Here is an 18,681-nt window from a genome sequence, read left to right as displayed (position 1 = left end):
AGGGAGTCATTTAGGCTCTATCTGGGTAGCAGTTTTGCTGCTGGGTGCCAGGGTTGGCCAAACCCAAGGAATTGGCCCTGCCAGAGATCACCTTTCTTAGGAGCCACTGGCAAGAGTTTTAATAGAAAAGGATGAAGTCCCAGCTGGGGAGGAAAAGCAGATGAAAAGCAACACCTCCGGCGCACCCCCCCCCCCTCCCGCCCCCCCCAACCCCGCAGCAATGTGCATTTCTAGATGCTGAAGCCACTCCCGGCTGGCTTTAACTTCTTACTTTCTGTGTCAGCCTCGTGCTGTTCTCAGGGACTCAGCCTCCTTAGGTCTTGGCTTATGGCTTTTTACCGTGCTGCATAACATTTTAATGTCTCCTACAAGACAGGACTTTATAACACTGCAACCATTTGCCTTTACTGCTCAGAAAATATTTTAAGGTTGCATTACTTAGAGTAACCAAACCTCATTGGTGGATGTGGAAATTTACATGTCAAAGTAAAGCTGTCCCAGGAAGCTGGGATCACTGACATTGAAGTGACCTTTTCGTCCCACCAGGTATTTAATTCAACCTGGAATTTCACTCCAGCTTCTCCCAAAACCTGAGTGAGGCTGAAGGGTGAAACTCCAGTGGCTGAACTCCCTGTCGACCACTGCATCTGGCCTCTTGAGCCTCCCTGAATCTGTTTGCACTCAAGAGAAAATTTAACATGAAGGCCAGTTCAGTCAGGTAGGCCTGAATTTGCCAGCAGATAAATCTCAAGAGTCACCTGCGCTAACATTTTACACACTGTTGTTGTTCAGCTGCTAAGTCTTTGCGACCCCATGGATTGCAGCATGCCAGGCTTCCTTGTCCATCACCAACTCCTGGAGCTTCCTCAAACTTATTGAGTCAGTGATGCCATCCAACATCTCATCCTCTGTCACCCACTTCTCCTGCCTTCAATCTTTCCCAGCATCAGGGCAATTTGGGCTTTACCAGGTATTGCAATATTGAGGATGCCAGTGGCTACCCTATTTTGACTTTCTAGACTGTCACCCTGAGGGTATGAAGACACAGGTGTTCCCAACAGGGTGCCCCTTAAACTCCCTCAAATGCATATGTGCATATATATTTGAAAAATACAAATGACAATTTGTCTGTATGGTACTTTGAGAGGCATAATGAATGGAGATAAAGAGCAGCCCTGGCTGACTTTGAAAGCTTCCATTCTGAACAGCCACGTGGAAAGCACGAATACATTTCTCCCAAGGCAGCAAAAAAGCCATTTCTTCATATACTCAGCTGGAGTCGGGTATATAAAGAAATCATTCTCTTAATTTACATACTTGAAACATATTCAACATTGACTTTGATCTACAGGATGAGCTAAAACACCATGGTTGATTCAGGAGGCACAATCAATTGTGGTGCAGACTAGATCGAGGAGGGGTTTCCACTGCTCTTCTGTAAGATCTTTAGAAGTTTCCATCCCTGGAAAAGGCAAGCTTCCTTTGACCCTAATGAAGAGTCTCCTGATCTGCAGGATCAGATGGGAAGCTGGTGGGTATGACAGCCTTTGTAGTTCCAATGTCAATAAGTCTAGTTATCCCCTCAACACATGCATTTGAAAATGGCCAGGTGTTTCTCTGGTTTTGCATCTGCCTCTGAAGGATGTTCATGGCATGCTCACATGCAGAGTGTGAATGACTGCCATAGAGTATCATGCTGGGAACTGTTCCCAGGAATCAGCAGCACGATCTGAGACAATTTGGAGGGAAGAGCAAGGCAATCTAGAAAATGTAGGATACTTGTGCTCTGCTGTCCTGGGGTAAAGATCAATAGGTTTACACTGCTGTACTGGAGTCTTCTCTCTGGGTCACACCTGCAAAGCCCAAGGAATTTCCCTGAGTAGAGCAGGACAGACAGCACATATGCCCAAGAAGCCAAGGGGAAGGGGCTGAGTAGGGAGACTGTATAGAAAGCCCTTGAACCCAACCAGTGTCAGAGGGGAAGTGATAACAGTGATAGAGCTCCAATCACAGCTGGCCAGTGTGACTTTCCTGGCTGTTCTCCCCAAGGCAAGAAGATCTTTGTTCCTGTCCCTTGTCCGTGTTTTACATGGCCATTCCCACTAATCCACCGGGGCCAAAGAGAGGGCATGCATGGCAGCTCTGTAAGAGAGACTTCTCCTCTACCATTAGTAATTCTATCAGACTGAGGAAGAGACAGGGACAGAGGGCCCCAAGCAACATGAATTATTCAGGCACTACTAGTTAAAACAAGTATCCAGATTCCTGAGGACACCTACTGCGAATGTCTAGGTCTTGAGCTTTTACAAAAGAAGCATTTCAGAGCATGGCATTAGACCAATGACCGATGCAGGGCCGTGTTGTAATGGGGGCAGATGTACCATGCTGGGCCTGCCGAGAAGTCAGGTGGACACACACACATGCATGCACACACAGACGTGGACACACTCACACGTACGACAGAAATTAGTTCCTGGCTCGGTTGGCCTATATTGTTGACATTTGGGGCTGAGCTGTCAACTGGAGCAGATGCACAGAAAATCAGCCAAGAAGGCAGCAGAGGAGGCAGTACTGGAGACCCTGTCCATGCTTCTCAAGCGCTGTGTTTGCCAACTGTATAGACTCTGGATTGAAACCAATGAGTCAACCCAGCTGCCTGTGTCCAGTTCTTTCTGATGCTGCTCACTGTGGATCTGGGGGCAAGGGCCTCCTGCCAGCCTCACGGGTTTGTTGTGAGGTTGACTGAGGCAACACAAAGTCTTTTGAGCTCCTTGGAGAAAATTCACCATGTAAGTGCAAAGTATCCCCATTGTATCATGGTAACCAGACTCCTATCAGCTTACACCAGTCAACAGGAGAGTTGGGGTATCACAAAAAGTAGCTGAAGCTGTCCCAGTCTCATGGGCAAATGAGGTTTCCTTCTTCACTACTCACCTTGCACTGGAGGTGTCAGGGGCCCCAAATGGGGCCCCATTTGGCCCCCAGTCTTGTCTGAATGCCCTGTATAGCATTTTTATAAATTTTGAATTGCTTGCCAATATTTAAACTTTGGGAGGGTGTGCCTTCCCCTTTGGATCTCTGGCTTCTATTGAAGAACTGGAAAAATTTGGCAAAACTAAACTTCTATTTCTACATGGCGGCAGTCGGCTAGTGGTGGGTTGTGTCTGCCCTCCATAGACGGGGCCTCTGCTTACCACATCATTCCCACTCCCTACCATCTTACACTCTATTTAATGCACTTACTTACATTGCTCTTGCTTCATTCACATAGGGGTGTTTGAGTTCATAACTTCTTTTGCAGATTCTGACCTCCCTTCCCTGCCCATAGCCAACAAAGATGCGGAATGTGTGGTGTGTTCATTCTCCAAATCTAGGCTAAGTCCCCCATAAGGGGAGAGGCCTGTCTAGCAGCTCCTGCTGGGGGGAACCAGGGAGAAAACTTGGTTTCTCCTGCCCCCTCCTCTAGCCACTAATTCCACCTGAAAACTCCACAGTTCTTTTACTTAGAGATGTCCAAGCAGTAATCCAACTAAATTAGATTATAAGCATCTGAAGGTTTTCCTAATAAATAAAAATATAGATACAGCGAGGAGATGATGAGATTTAATTAATGAGTGTTATTTAACGGAACAAGCCGTGCCATACACAGAGGATTAAAAGATAAAAAAGGATAGGAGGGAAAATCAAATTTTAATGAGTTGCCATCTTCATTTGATTTAACTAAATGTCTTCCGTTGTTGGAAATATTAACACTTATGAGGGAGTCATTTGTGTGTATCCACACAGTTTGATACCTGACTGCTTCCTTTTATGTAATTACATTGTGTTACAAATGAATTTAAGCTACCATTTGAAGTAGACGGGCTTCTATGCTTACATTGATCTCCTTGGGAAGCTGTGAGCAAGGGATGAGGTTGAAAAGTCAACCAAAAACTATTGACAGAAACACCAGGAGAGGTGTCCCAAGTTAGAAAACAGCCAAATCTCATGCAGTTAAAAAGGCAGGGGAGGGCTAGAGCCCCTGTGCAAGTCACCTCTTTCCTGCTGCCCCAGGGCTCACACGGAGAGGGAGAGGGGGTGGGTGCTGCAGTCAGCACACAGTAGGTGCTTCATAAATGTTTTGTGATGAATGAATGAATGTAGTCATCATTGCTCAGCTAGAATCAGAGAGAGGAAGGGCAGGCCCCAGACATGGCATGCAATGATACAGGTGTCTCTCTCGTTTATAACACCCACGTTTCTGCAGCTGGCAGTCAGGTCCATCCTGGGCCATTTCTACCTCCCTCCCTACTTTACATGAGCTCCCAGGCTTCTCCTTTCTTAAAGGAACAGAATCCAGGTATTCCAAAGAGCTCCTTCTGCAAAAGTGAAGTCAGAGGAGGGGCCCAGACATCGAGCTTGACTCACAAGGTCTAGTGCCCTGGCCTCTCCTTTCCATGCATGGCTGTGTCCTATGCCCACTGCTTTTTTAACTGCTCCCTCCACGAAGACCCGGGGGGGAAACAACAGCCAAGGCACAAAGATGTGCTGTTCATGATTATTAGGTCAGCATCGATGGAATTTCAAGCACTGTGTTAAGGGCTTCACCTATAAGTGAAGTCCCCACACAGTAGGGCATGGCTATTCGTAGTGCACAATTTACAGAAGGGAAAAACCGAGGCTTACCAAAGATACAGAAGTTGCCAAAGTCACCCCATGTGCAAAGCATTTGAAGCTAGGCCTGTTTGATTCTTACATTTAATCCTTCTGCTACACACTTCCCAGGTGGCTTAAGTGGTAAAGAACCCACCTGCCAATGCAGGAAACATAGCAGACATGGGTTCAGTCCCTGGGTCGGGAAGATCCCCTGGAGGAGGGCATGGCAACCCACTCCAATATGCTTGCCTGGAGAGTCCCAAGGACAAAGAAGCCTGGCGGGCTATGGTCCATGGGGTCACAGACAGTCTGACACTACTGAAGTGACTTAGCACAGCACACACGTTTCCTGACACCAGCCCCACCCTGCGGATGCACGATAGCTAGAGCACGAAAGCACTGGCGATAAGTGTTCATATGTGGCAGACAGGGAAGACGGCACAGTCTACAGACAGAACATGGGCGCCATTGAGAGTCTGGAGTGGGTGTTGATGCGTATTTTGTGTTTTGAGCTATTTAATTCTGGGTAGACTATTTTTGGCACTAGGCTTTTCTATGATATGATAACATTTCCTGTATCAGACCCCCAGAGAGTAGGTCTGTAAGTGAACAGATACAGATCTTTCTTGGCTCCATTAAATGAAAATAAAAAGTTAAATCAGTTCATATTCAAAGTATGGGGAGAAGTTGATAGCAGCAGGCTTCGGGGACCCAACTCGACTTGCCTGCATTCCCTGGATTAATAGAAAAAAGTGAGTCTCTCTCACTGCCTCCAACATCTTCAATCTCTCTCCTTATTCACAGGATTGCTATTACCAGCGACATCTGGGCTTCCTGGGCTCACACACACCTCATGTAGAGAAACAATCCCACAGCCTATTGCCAGGATGCTCTCTTGCAAAGCTAAGCCACCACTTGTAAGTTTTGTGTCATCAGACAGAGTGTGTCTTGGGTGGAGAAGTGTGACCAGTGATTGACAGCTTGCTAACCTGTTGGAATCAAATCAGATACAAATGTTTCCTCTGTGTTTGTGAGGTGATTGATTTATGATCTTTGGGGGTTCCACCTGTAGATGCTGTTTCTAAATGAGACAGAGCTGTCTGGCAAGCCCTCATGAAGTTAAAGCATAATTTAAAAAATAAAGAAATGCAATTCACACTTATCAGAGCCCATCACTCTGCCTACCACTTTAGACAGATGACGCTGCTGGGCCAGGCTCTAACCAACATCATTGCTAATTTGACCAGGTGCTGCTGTGGCTGAACTTGGAATTTCTGGACCAGGATCCTCTGCAATTTTAATTCCTCCTGGACAGTGATTGTATGTGGCTTTCTGTCTCTAGAACATTCGTTAACCCTTCCTTTCTCTGGGGTCTGGCAGGATGTAGTTTTTGTGATGTACAGTTTGGGCTGTGTGCTACTGGGGGGCATGAAGGATTAGAACACATGATCTCAAAGAGCTATGCCAGAAACTGCTGGAAATCTGCAGTCTAGGGGATATGCAAGCAGTTCTCCTGGTGCATGATTACGAGGAAGGTGGGAGGCCACAGGGGATCTCTGATTGGCAGCTGAGCAGGCTGAAAATGGAAGCCACCCTTAAGATCTGGTTGTGTAGATGTCCGAGGTCCTGAGGGTAAACTGGGATTCAGAGCTATTTGACCTGTTTAAAGAACATGTGACTGTTGCTGGGAAAGCAAACTGATACAACCACTATGGAGCACAGTATGGAGATTCCTTAAAAAACTAGGAATAAAACTGCCATACAATCCAGCAATCCCACTATTGGGCAAATACTCTGAGGAAACCAGAATTGAAAAAGACACATGTACCCCGATGTTCACTGTAGCACTCTTTACAACAGCTAGGACATGGAAGCAACCTAGATGTCCATTGGCAGATGAATGGATAAGGAAGTTGTGGTACATATACACAATGGAATATTACTCAGCTATAAAAAGGAACACATTTGAGTCAGTTTTAATGAGGTGAATGAACCTAGAGCCTATTACACAGAGTGAAGAAAGTCCAGAAAGAGAAAGACAAATACTGTATATTAACACACATATATGGAATCTATACAACACTCCTACGTACAGAGCAGCAAAGGAGACAGAGACGTAAAGAACAGACTTTTGGATTCAGTTGGAGGAGAGGGTGGGATGATTTGAGAGAATAGCATTGAAACATAAATATTACCATACGTTAGTCAGGGCAAGTTTGACATATGAAGCAGGGAACCCAAAACTGGTGCTCTGTGACAACCTGGAGGGAAAGGGTGGGGAGGGAGGTGGGAGGGGGGTTCGGGATGGAAGGACACATGTATACCTATGGCCAATTCACATTGATGTATGGCAAAAATTATCACAATATTGTTAAGTAACTATCCTCCAGTTAAAACAAATAAAATAAAATATAGGAAAAAAAAAAAAAGATAAAGAATGTGTGAGCATGTCCCAGCGCACCTGGGTCTGCAGAAGGTGTCCGAGGATGAACGCAGGTGATAAAACAGAAAGGATCCCGTGGTCTGTTCTATAGCCCAGCCCTGGGCTGGGCTTGAGATACAGGAGAGGGGCAATGGGCAAAGAAAGAAGCGCTGTTCTCTCAAAGGAACCTGTTAGCAGCTGATAAATTTCCCCAGGGCGGGAGACCGTGGCGCCCTCTCCTGGGTGTAAACACAGCAGGGCTTCAGTAGGCTGGTTGCTGTGGCTGCTGGCTGGCACACCCCTGGCAGCAGGGGAAGTACTATTTAGTTAAGGGCTCCCCTTAAACTAAATTTTGTAGGCAGCCTCATTGAGGAGACTTGAGCCAGAGGAATCTGAATGGGCTAAAGATGAGCATGTGAGACACATTCTAGAAATGTTTGGGGGTGAGAGCGGGGAGTGAGTTTTGCAGTTGGGATGAACCATGATGGAGAAGTGATGCGAATGATTCCTTATTTGTGAGACAGACTTGTAGGGCCTGGGGCAGTGTGGGGTCTGCCAGGCTTGGAAAGGAACCCATGAAGGGCTAGACTGCGGCCCTGTTCTGTTTCATGCACATCTCACGTCACCTACTGGTCTCATTTTGATTCTTATCCCAGCTTGCTCGGAAAAGTATATAAACCTCTCTTGAATTATTCTTCACACTTGACACTTGCTGACCAAGGGGAGTCAACCACATCTTCCACCATCTGGGCACAGAAAGAGGGTACTGTCACCACAGACCACAGAAAAAGGTCTTTTATGGAGAATCCTGCAGTGAAAGCTATAGGAAAACATTGAGTAGGCTTCTGAAGAATCTTAATCATTGAAAAAACAGTGGCTGGTAGCTTTTAATTACTTTGCAGACTGCTGAAGCCTGTCACTAAGGACCAAGCAGGCCTTCCCCCCTTACTGATTACAATGAGAATATGTTTTTAAAAACAAACACTTTACTTAAAACCAGGGATACTTTTTTAATTAGAGGAAAGATTAACTAAATGCATTTTCTCTTGTAATTTAATCCATTCTAATTATCACGAGAATGTTTATGATAAAATATTCAACTTTCTCCTTACCGCTGTTTCGTGAGGTTTCTTTCTTTATTACTCACGAAGGGAAAGGCTCAGAGATGGTCAATGGTATGATGGCCTCTGTGGGTCTGATCATAATGATACACAGAAATGCACAGTGGAAAGGATGGAGGAAATAATTTTGCTCTCTTGATGATTTTGACCGGAGGGTTTTCAAAAATGATGGTACCATATTTTTCAAAAGTAATAAAGGCAAGTCTTTTAATAAGAGTTTGTGAAATAGAGTGCTAGAAAAGGAGAGGGTTAGTGTAAAAGTGAACCCCATAAGCCAGGCAACTTGGGAGAAAATGCAGAATTTGTTTCTTCCATAAACATCTGGGATACCCTGTATGACTCCTGATAACCCAGGAGATGAACCAAGGAATTGCAAAGAATCTCTATATCCAACCCCTGGGTTATGCTCCAAGGAGTCAAGCAGTTGCAGCCTGGGAATTAATTGGGCTGAAAAGAGACAGACAACCAGTGAGAATCTTGAGTCTCTGAGAAAAGCATGTGTGCTACTCAACTGAGTCAGAGTTGAGGCTCCTGGATTATTCTGTGAACAGAGCCAGGCAAATAGAATCTTAGAACCCAAGAGTCATGAGGAATGAGAACGAGTAAGAAAAGTTGAGAACCAGGACAAAGTGTCCTAAGACACACTGACCTGGCAGCGTCCTCAAACGTGAGAAATATCAGATTTCTTCTTAAAGGAGAACAGATCCCTACCATAGGCCTCAAGAATATGTCTGTGGTCCCTAGCAGGAGAAATGCTAGCTTAAAGAATTGAAGTTTTATCCTCTTCAAATTATAACAGAACTCCAGACTAATATTTCGGGGAAAAGTTGGTTTATTTTCCCCTTTTGAACTATACTTATGGGAATAAAGGAAACCCAGCATTAAAAATAAATTCTCATAGATCTCTTGGCTATCCCAGGATATGTCCAAGAGATCTAGGTTGGAGAAACTGGTTGAAAATAGCAAACTCCAATTTCACAATCAGGCTGTATTAACATAGGATATTCAGATATTTGATTTCATGTTTGAACAACTGGGCTGTTCGGTAAAATAAGCAGGTTCAATTCCAGGTAAGAGAGGCAGCTTGTCTGTTAAAACCAGATGCCAGCAAGTTACAGAACAAACCTTTGTTTGGGAAATGGATAGTGGGTAGCTGCTATGTTCAACATGCTGCTAACTGCTTGATGGATTGGAGGCAGATGTGTGAGAGGGAGATTGAAGGTAGCAGAAATGTCTTAAAGGGAAGTTGATTCTGATAATTCTCCCTTGTGCTCATTGGTACTAGATAAAGATGGTGATGATGGTGAATGATGATGATGTTAACCCATATTTACTTGGCCCGTACATTATGACAGGTGCTGTGCCAACTATTTTACATATAACCCATATATGTTTGAGGTTTGAGGAAGGTCATATTCATTATTCTCCTTTTATAAACAAAGAAACTGAGGCATACAGAGGTCGGGAAATTTGCTAGGATTTGATCTCAGGTTGACTGAACCAAAAGACTCTGTCTTAAGCACTTCATCATCACGCTTGCATTGCCCCCAAACCAAGTGAAGTGGCTGTAGTCAGATGGATCTCTACTAACACCACCTTGTTTTTATTAAGAAACACAAATGTATCCAAAGAAAAAAATACAGATGACTAATAGGCACATGAAAAGATGCTCAACATCACTAAATATTAGAGAAATGCAAAGCAAAACTACTGTGATGTACCACTTCACACCATTCAGAATGGCCATCGTGAAAAAGTCTACAAGAAACCAAGTAACAAATGTTGGAGAGGTGGGGAGAAAAGGAAACTCTCCTACACTGTTGGCAGGAATATAAGATGGTGCAGCTAGTACGGAAAACAGTATGGAGATTCCTTGAAAACTAAAAACAGAATTACGGCATCATTCAGCAATTCTACTCCAGAGCATATATTCAGACAAAACTTTATTTCAAAAAGATTCATGCATCCCTATGTTCATAGCAGCACTATTCACAACAGTCAAGATATGGAAGCAACCTAAATGTCCATGGACAGATGAATGGATAGAGAAGATGTGGTACAAATATACAACAGAATACTACTCAGCCATGAAAAGAATGAGATAATGCCATTTGTAGCAAAATGGACACAACTAGAGATTATCACAGGAGAAGGCAGTGGCACCCCACTCCAGTACTCTTGCCTGGAAAATCCCATGGATGGAGGAGCCTGGTAGGCTGCAGTCCATGGGGTCGCTGAGAGTCGGACAGGACTGAGCGACTTCACTTTCACTTTTCACTTTCATGCATTGGAGAAGGAAATGGCAACCCACTCCAGTGTTCTTGCCTGGAGAATCCTGGGGATGGGGGAGCCTGGTGGGCTGCCGTCTATGGGGTCGCATAGAGTCGGACATGACTGAAGCGACTTAGCAGTAGCAGAGATTATCATATTTAGTAACTAAGAAAGATAAAGACAAATAATGTATGATATCACTTATATGAGGGAATCTGAAATATCACACAAATGAACCTATCTGTGAAACAGAAACAGACTCACAGACATAGAGATCAGACTGGTGGTTGCAAAGGGGTCAGAGGTTGGGGGAAGGGAATGGAGTGGGAGGCTGAGGTTAGTTGACTTAAGGTATTAATTTATATAGAATGGAGAAACAACAAGGTCCTACTGCATAGCACAGAGAACTATATTCAATACCCTATGATAAACCAGAATGGAAAAGAATATTTTAAAAAGGAATATATACATATATATGTGTGTATATAACTGAATCACTTTGCTGCACAGCAGAAATTGACATAACACTGTAAATCAACTATACTTCAGTAGAAAATTTTTTTAAAGAAACATAAATATAAACCATGTAAGGAAGTTTTTGAATGCCGAGAAGGATTCTCTAGGTAAACCAGATATAAATTGGGACTGAGATGAACAGATAATCAGACAGACTAATAAAAAGCAGCACTGACTTCAACAATTCAACCATGTGTCATCACTGAAACCAACACTCTGCTGTATCTATCCCTTTAATGTAAAGTATGTATTATGGGAATCTACCTGGAGACCCTCCCTGACCTTACAGAAGAGAAAGATTTGATTGTGCTGAAATGGACCATTCCATTTGATGCACATACATTTGCATCAAAAGTAATGAATTTCTGGAGATGGACAGGTCCTTAGAGATCACCTCATCCAAGTGTGTTCTAAATCCAGTCAATCACATATTGAATTTGTGATATTTGCAATATCTGCACTGTTATTTACTTAATTTTTTTTTTACAAATTTACTCAGGCCTAATATCACTACCTGCTTCTGCCATATCCCTAAGCAATAATGCCCGTATTTTCATGAGTTTGATGAGCTAGTTATGGTTTTCCTAATACTTCTGTTTTAACAGCCATGTGTAATCAGTCAATAAAATATACTTGCACACCAACAGAAAGCATCTCATGTTTATGGACAGTGATGTAGTCAACCCCCTCACTGGTCTCAGGAAGAAACTGAGGCCAGAAGGTTGGGTGACTTCTTAAGGGCACCCAGAATGTTCGTGGCACAGCCAAGTCTAGAACACAGATCTCCTCTGTCCATTTATTCGTCATGACACCATGATGAATCAGAGAGCAAGTGATGAGTAAATGTCCATCATGAACATCCTATGGAATTCATCGCTCTGGGGCCCTCTTTGTGTTCCCTTTCCCTTTAATATAAAGTCTTGAGTGCATACTGTGAACCCAAGAACCATATAGACTTGGAAGAAATGCTGATTCTCTGTAAAAGTTGAAGCGACCAAGCTCTCATTACATACACTCAGGGAGTGCAGCTCAGCTTTGCTATAGCTCTTACTCTTTGATGTTTTCCTTTCTTAGAATCTGGAATCTCTCATGCTAACGCTCACTCTGTTCTGAGAGTTCAGAACTGTTTTTAGTTCTTTGCTTTTATGAAGGCAGTAACTCCTTGTATCATGCTATCTCCTTGTTGGGTCTAGCCTTGTCCCTGTGGGCCACACAACAGTACATCAAGGGACCCTCTGAAATATGAAGGGGATGGTACAAGGAATGCTCCAACTACTGTCTCCTCACAGATCTAAAATTCCAAGACTTCTTTGCCTCTTTTCTTTTTTGATGGGACCTCCTTTTCTGCTGGGGCATATACGACTAAATCACATAGGAAGTAATACAAAAGAAAGTTTACATTTAAACTAGAGGATGGTTGAGCTATAAAACTAGTGGGAGCTTTGTGGCTACCTTTCCCCCAAAAGCTCCTCTTCAACATCTAGGCCAAGAAAGTAAACACTTTCAGCAACCCATCTCACTACTTGTAAGGCAGTTTTCTTCTTTTCTTTTTCCTTTCATTTGATTCCACTTTTTACAGGGAGCTGAAAATGCATTCCCATAACAACTACCACCAGGCCCTTGTTCTGAGTTTGGGTAGGAAACCTCGGCAGACTGCCTGAACAGACTCAGAGATAACTTCTGGGCACGTGGTGATTCCTGATCTTCAGTGAAAAGGCTCACATTCTGGCCAACGTGTAGGGGGAAAAAATAGCAGACGAACATCCTCTCCTCTCTGCTATCCATAGTCTTAAATGGTAAATAATCATCACTTTAGGTTTTCACTTCAAAAAAGATGGGAGATCCTAGGATAGGTTCCAAGAAGGGCTCCAGGAGGAACAGGCTAATGAGCAAATCAGAGAATTAGCTGCTTCCGCAGATCCTATAGGAAGGATGGCACCACAGTGGCAAATTTTACCTCAACTTGATATCTCATTGTAGAGTCATGAAAGCTCAAATGTTGAAGGATAATAGCTACAAGAAAAAAAAAAAGTTTCTACAACTAGAATGAAGCTGGAATGAGATGCAGAAGCAGCTGTACTGGTCTGAAGTTGGTTCATTTCGACAGTCGTCTCCTTCCCGACCGTTCCCTGTAGCACCGAAGTTCTCTGCCTCCTGGACTGTGACCCTGTCTATTCCTGGTGACGATCACTTAATCAGCATATCAGATTTTCGCACGGCTGGTTTTACCTTGGGTAAAGATTCATTTTCCTTATTAACATCGCAAGAACCTAGTTCTTTCCCCAACCAATTAAAGAGGAAAAATAGAAGGGCCCCAGTGCGATCGAGGGAAAAGAAAACTGATGTGACTTGTGTTCCAGGGGCAGGCTATTCAGCCCCACATGGTTCTGGGAATCCAGTCCTCATGATTCTGAAATGCAGCTGGAGGTCAGGACCACATAGACAAAATAAACAGGCTAGAATAACCATTATAGACATTGCTTGCTACCCAGATATCAAGGAGTTCACGTAGGGTTGGAGCCTAGTGCCAATGGATTTATTCTGTGCACGTGTTAGCTTGTATTATTTAAAGTGGGTGTCTGGACAGCTGACATTCAAGAGATAATAGTGACTATCTTCAATTAGCATTTTGCTTTCCTCTTGCAATCTCCGGTAATAAGAACACTGGTCTCTCCCTGTATTCTGCCCCACTATTCTGTTTGCAAAACATGTTAACGTTTACTCTATTTCTTTATAAGAGATGTTTATCTGACTCTACTCTAGCTCACAGAGACTTCTGACCTATTCTATGGTTCCTTTATGCCCTGGTGTTATAGATTTTGAATGGACTTCTGAGGTTAAATCCTCAGTATTAATAAGAGGCAGGCAGGGGAGGGGTGGCAGGTGATTGGAAAAACAACCCATTTTAGGATTATGCTTAAAGAATGAAGCTATTCTCGCCACATAATGTGCTTTCCGATTTATTCATATGCGTAAACTGCCGCCTATTCAAACATTGCTAATATATTCTAAAGATATACAGGGATTGCAGTTGGTCTGGATTCAGTACCTATTTCTCACCAGTGCAGTTCTGTAGATTTTAGCCATCCTCTGTTTCTAACTTGTTAGAGACAGAGTAAATTCATTGCTTGGTAGAATCCAGCCTAGGATTGGTTAAGCTAGCTCTACTGGTTAATGCTGAAATGTGATAACTTGTATTTAAATTTTCAGCGATATGTATTAAATATCCAAATACAATTGGGTTGCAAAATTCTAGAAATGCATTTGACCAACTATGAATAGATTCTGGTGATTCTACTTGACTGAGCTGTGGAGGCTGTGCTTTTATTCTCATCCCGCCCCTCCCCAAGCCCAGCATCTATCTTCTCGCTTCCTTCAGTAAAATACACGTGATACATGAGGACTGATGTGAATTGTTTAGCCGACTATTTGCAATGACCCTAAGAAAACCGTTGCACCATGACCTTTGGAAAACAAACCACAGACAACCCAAAGTCCCCCAACTCTAAGCACCCACTGCTTTGTCTTACCCCAAACCTGCCAATGCCTTTTTTGTAGACTAGGTGCCATTTCATTCTTATTTATTTCCTATTTTCAAGACACAGCTTTGGAGGCTCTTTTTGAAAGGAACCAAAAAGCCTCGCTTTCCTTTCTGACTGTCAGTATCCCTGAGGAGGAGGACTGATTCTGGGCTTGTAAATTGTGGCATTTACTTAAAGTGAATTGACAGGAGTGTCTGCTCAAAATAAAAGCCTAGAACTCCATGATACAGCTCTGGGGGCAGAGGTTGAAAAGCAAAAGGTGCAATTATGCGTGTACGAACACCTCTAGATTTTGAATAGCAAGTCTCACCAAACCAAGGTGTGCTTGGCTTTTTTTGAGCAAAGCCCCAGCAAACATATTAATAAATCTATGAGGAGATGGCACGGATCCTACTAAGAAAACCATAGAGCCCTAATTTCTCACAAGGACAGACACCGGTGATAAAGACCTTTGTAACCTAAGTAGTGCCAGCTCATGAAGTCACGCAAGATCATAATTCTCAAGGAGAAACCTTCCTGGGATGTCACTAGCTTCACTGGGGGAGCTTTACTTGGCGTATTAATCTGCATCTTTCTCTGTCTCTCAAGAGGTCATGGTGATGTGAAACTTGAACCAAATGCTTCAAGTAGCAACAACACCTTTCTCTAATTCATCTCGCCTGAAGGGCTAGCTAGAATCATCTCCTGTGCTCTGCTGCCGGCTGCATCCTCACCATCTTCTATGAGACTCAAGTTACCATCTTCCCATCTCATTTTCAAAGACCACAGAGACATTTCCATGCCACAGTTGTTTTCTCTCTCCTCGTTCTCTGTGACATCTGGACCTTTCCCTTTCTCCTGGCCCCTGATGTCCTTCAAGTCACATTTGGTGTCCTTTCCCTAAAGTGAGTTGCTAACCCTCTTCTCTTTTCTCCTCTCTCTACCCAGACTGGTGCAACTCTCCAATTCAGGGGTGGGCCGGTTTTTTTCCACTATGCTTTGCACCAGACAACAAAGGGCTTCACAGACCACGCTGCAATTACTCAAGGCCAAAGAGCGGTGCAGAAGCTGACAATACATTGCACACGTGGTGGGGCTGCCCTCAACTAACACCTTGTGTAATGGACACTGAAATTGCAGTTTCAAATAATTGTCATGTGTCAGGAAATATTTTTCTTTCAACCCTTAAAAAAATGTGACAACTATTCTTAGCTCAAGAGTCACAGAAAAACAGGCAGCAGGCTGGATTTGGCCCCCTTCAGCCTAGGGTTTTCCAAGCTTCGCTCTGATCCATTAGCACTGTGAGCTCTTCCCAGAGTAGAGATGGGTTGTAGGATGGAGAGGGCCAGTAGGCATCCTTGTGGGATGCTAAACCCTTGGCAGATGGGGCGTGGGGGGAAAAGGGGAGGTTGAGGTTGGATTGTGTAAACTGAGGGAAAGTGGGATTTTCCATCTAAAGGTTATTGGTGGGCAAGAGCTCTTTTGGGGAGGAAGACTGAGGGCAATGGAGGTATGGGGGGAGAGTCTGTATTTACATCACACCAAGCATGCAAAAGTATTTCAAGAGGAGCACCTCTAAAGAGCGGGAGCTATTGGTAATGATTTTAAACTGTCTGGATATTGGGCTGTACACATCCTTCCTCTGAGAGCCTTCTGAATTTTCCCCCAGACTCTGCAGGGAACTGTAAATGAAAGCAGCTGCAGGAGGGGAGGGGGGCATGGGGTCTGGAGCATCATTGAGAGATTGCAAAAACAATTCACTGCCAACAGACTGTCCCGGCAGGGTCCCAGTGCTACAGTCATGGCCTGGATAGGCACGCTGCCCCCTCTGATACCCAATTAGATGGAATTAGGGGAAATCAAATGCAAAGAGCACTTTATCTCTGCTTGACCACCCAAATGAACAGCATGGGAAACTGAGTCTGTTCTCATGAGTCAGCCCTGGACCAGCTCCTAATCCTGCCTTTTACTCCAGGTGCCTGAGGTCTTGAGGTTAGGGCAGATGGGAGGGCCCCCAACTCAATGGCTAGAATCAAAGGTAAGTTCAAGAAACCAAGTCAGTAGTTCGGATGGGAACTTCTCTGAGAGTGTCCATGCCAGCCAGTGGCTTCAGCCAGACTTGGCATGAAATCAACCCTAGATCTGACTTAATTAAATAACAAATGCAAAAAAAAAAAAAAAAAAGCTAATCCCAACTGTCTAAGAGATGTGGAAAGCCAGAGGGCAATCACTCCCATCTCCTCAATTAAAGGGATAAGTGGTATAACGAAGCCAGTTTTGTCCTACCCCAAACCACAATAATGACAAAAAAGAAACCAAAATGGAAGAAACTTGAGAACTACTACTTCTTAGCAAAGAAAATGACCTGTAGAGACATATTCTCGGTCATGACGCTTATATAGAGATGTGGCTGAGTGAGAATGAAATGGGGTCAAAGGAAAAGACATTTATCAGTGGTGGTAGTGGTAGGCAGGAGACCAAAGGCAAAGTTTTTGTCTTGGGACAGCAAGAGGATGTTCAAACTTATTACAACTGGTACCTGGTTACCCAGGAAACCTGGGAGTCCAGCCTGCATCCAACCTGATCTAAAAGAAGTGAGTTCCATTGTTGCCACCAAGCAAGGATCCAGTGATCCAACCAGCTGGGAGGATATTCAGAAAGGGGAGACCTGCAGATTGCAGTTACTTGGGGTACTTAAAACCTCCAGGTCCTGACAATTTCCCATGCGTGTGCATTTCTCTCTCCCCCTGCTCAGTAATTTGGATGGATTTTTGTATCTAATCTGGTCCCTCTCCTCCCAATCTGGAATTCTGGGAAGCAGGGAAAATCTCTTCCGATCGGGACCGTGCTTTTCCCTTCCCTATGCTCCCGGGAGATTTGAGAGGCAGCAGAAAGCATTGTGTCCCTGAGGGAACAGCCGGTTGCAACGCGCGACCATCACTATAGATCTACGGTTTATGAAAATAAAGCAATATGTGCCTGTTTCGGTGCCTGCCGTTTGCCTACCAATGGTGCAGTGTTCACCATTCCAGCCCTCTCGGCATTCACATTTGCCATCTTTACAGGTCCCGTGCTCAATGCAGCGGGGGTGGCAGACGCGCTGGTCGCAAGCTGCGCCTGTCCAGCCCTCTTCACAGCGGCAGGCTCCCCCGATGCAGACGCCATGAGTGCCACAGTCTACTGAGCACACTTCTGGAAGAAAAACAATGATTACAGCTCAACACCACCTCCGGTGAAACCCTCCATGGGAGGCCAGACCACAAACATGGCCCGGGTCCCTGGAACTGGCCCAAGGCCCATGTCATCTTGGGCAGCCTGTCTCTCCACTGGCTGGTTCATTCATGGTTAGGTAATTTCTAGAGCAGTGTTCTCAGAGGGAGACCCCTGGACATCAACCATCACTTGGGAACTATGTAGAGATGCAACTTCTTATGCCTTGGTTGGTCCTCCTGGCTTAGAAACGCAGGGAGTGAGACTCAGAAATTTGGTTCACTATGTCCTCCAGGTGTTTCTGATGCACGCTAAAGTGTGAGGACCACAGTTCTAGGGCAGGACACTATCCCAGGAAGAGGTCAGACACTGCCCATCCAGTTTGGCAAAGCTCCCTGGGAGGTGCCCACCTGAAAAGATACCCATGGAGCCTGACTCCCTGGCCAGCTGGGATGTCTTTCCCTATTGAGAGCCTGCCATGCCCCAAAGCCAGTTGGGGCCCCACAGCAGCTCCATCCACACAGGAGGATGGCAGACCCAGCTGTCACCCAGAACGGCCTCGTGGTGGTCATCGGGACCGCTCTAACTGCTGCGTTTACACAGCTTCTTTCTCAAAGGAGCTCAAAGTCTTTTGTGGTTGGGGAGGAGACAGACAGACAGATATGCACTCTGGTGTTCCAGACCTCTCACTCGAGGACAAGCACGTGCCAGACACTCATCCTTACAACAGACTACGGAGGGAGGTGTGGCTCATCAGGCCCGGGGAGGGGAAACCACACCAGGAGGGTCAGTGACTCACTCCAAGTCACACAGCAAGTCGGCTGCACAGCTGGGCCTTGGATCTAGGGCTGGCCCACCCTCCTCATCCTCTGTAGCACTTGGCCTGGGCTACTAGTCTCAGAATTGAAGCCAGAGACCAGTGGCCTGAGAAGACACCCAAAATAGCCCATTTTAATGGAATCTTCCTTTTTTTTTTTTTTTTCCT

General features: G+C 44.7%; 1 protein-coding gene across 1 annotated transcript in view; it reads right to left on the bottom strand.

Moving 5' to 3' along the window:
- TENM2 (teneurin transmembrane protein 2) overlaps positions 1-18,681 on the bottom strand; it is a 1,062,966-nt gene that overhangs the window by 145,650 nt on the left and 898,635 nt on the right. The window contains exon 12 of the mRNA XM_052642871.1: positions 17,493-17,678. Coding sequence (XP_052498831.1) covers positions 17,493-17,678 — 186 coding nt within the window. The remainder of the gene's footprint in view (positions 1-17,492; positions 17,679-18,681) is intronic.

The sequence above is a fragment of the Budorcas taxicolor genome, chromosome 7, assembly GCF_023091745.1.
Source record: "Budorcas taxicolor isolate Tak-1 chromosome 7, Takin1.1, whole genome shotgun sequence".
Taxonomy (NCBI): Eukaryota; Metazoa; Chordata; class Mammalia; order Artiodactyla; family Bovidae; genus Budorcas; species Budorcas taxicolor.
Note: the sequence above shows the minus strand (reverse complement) of the source record. Positions and strands in the feature narration are given on the sequence as shown.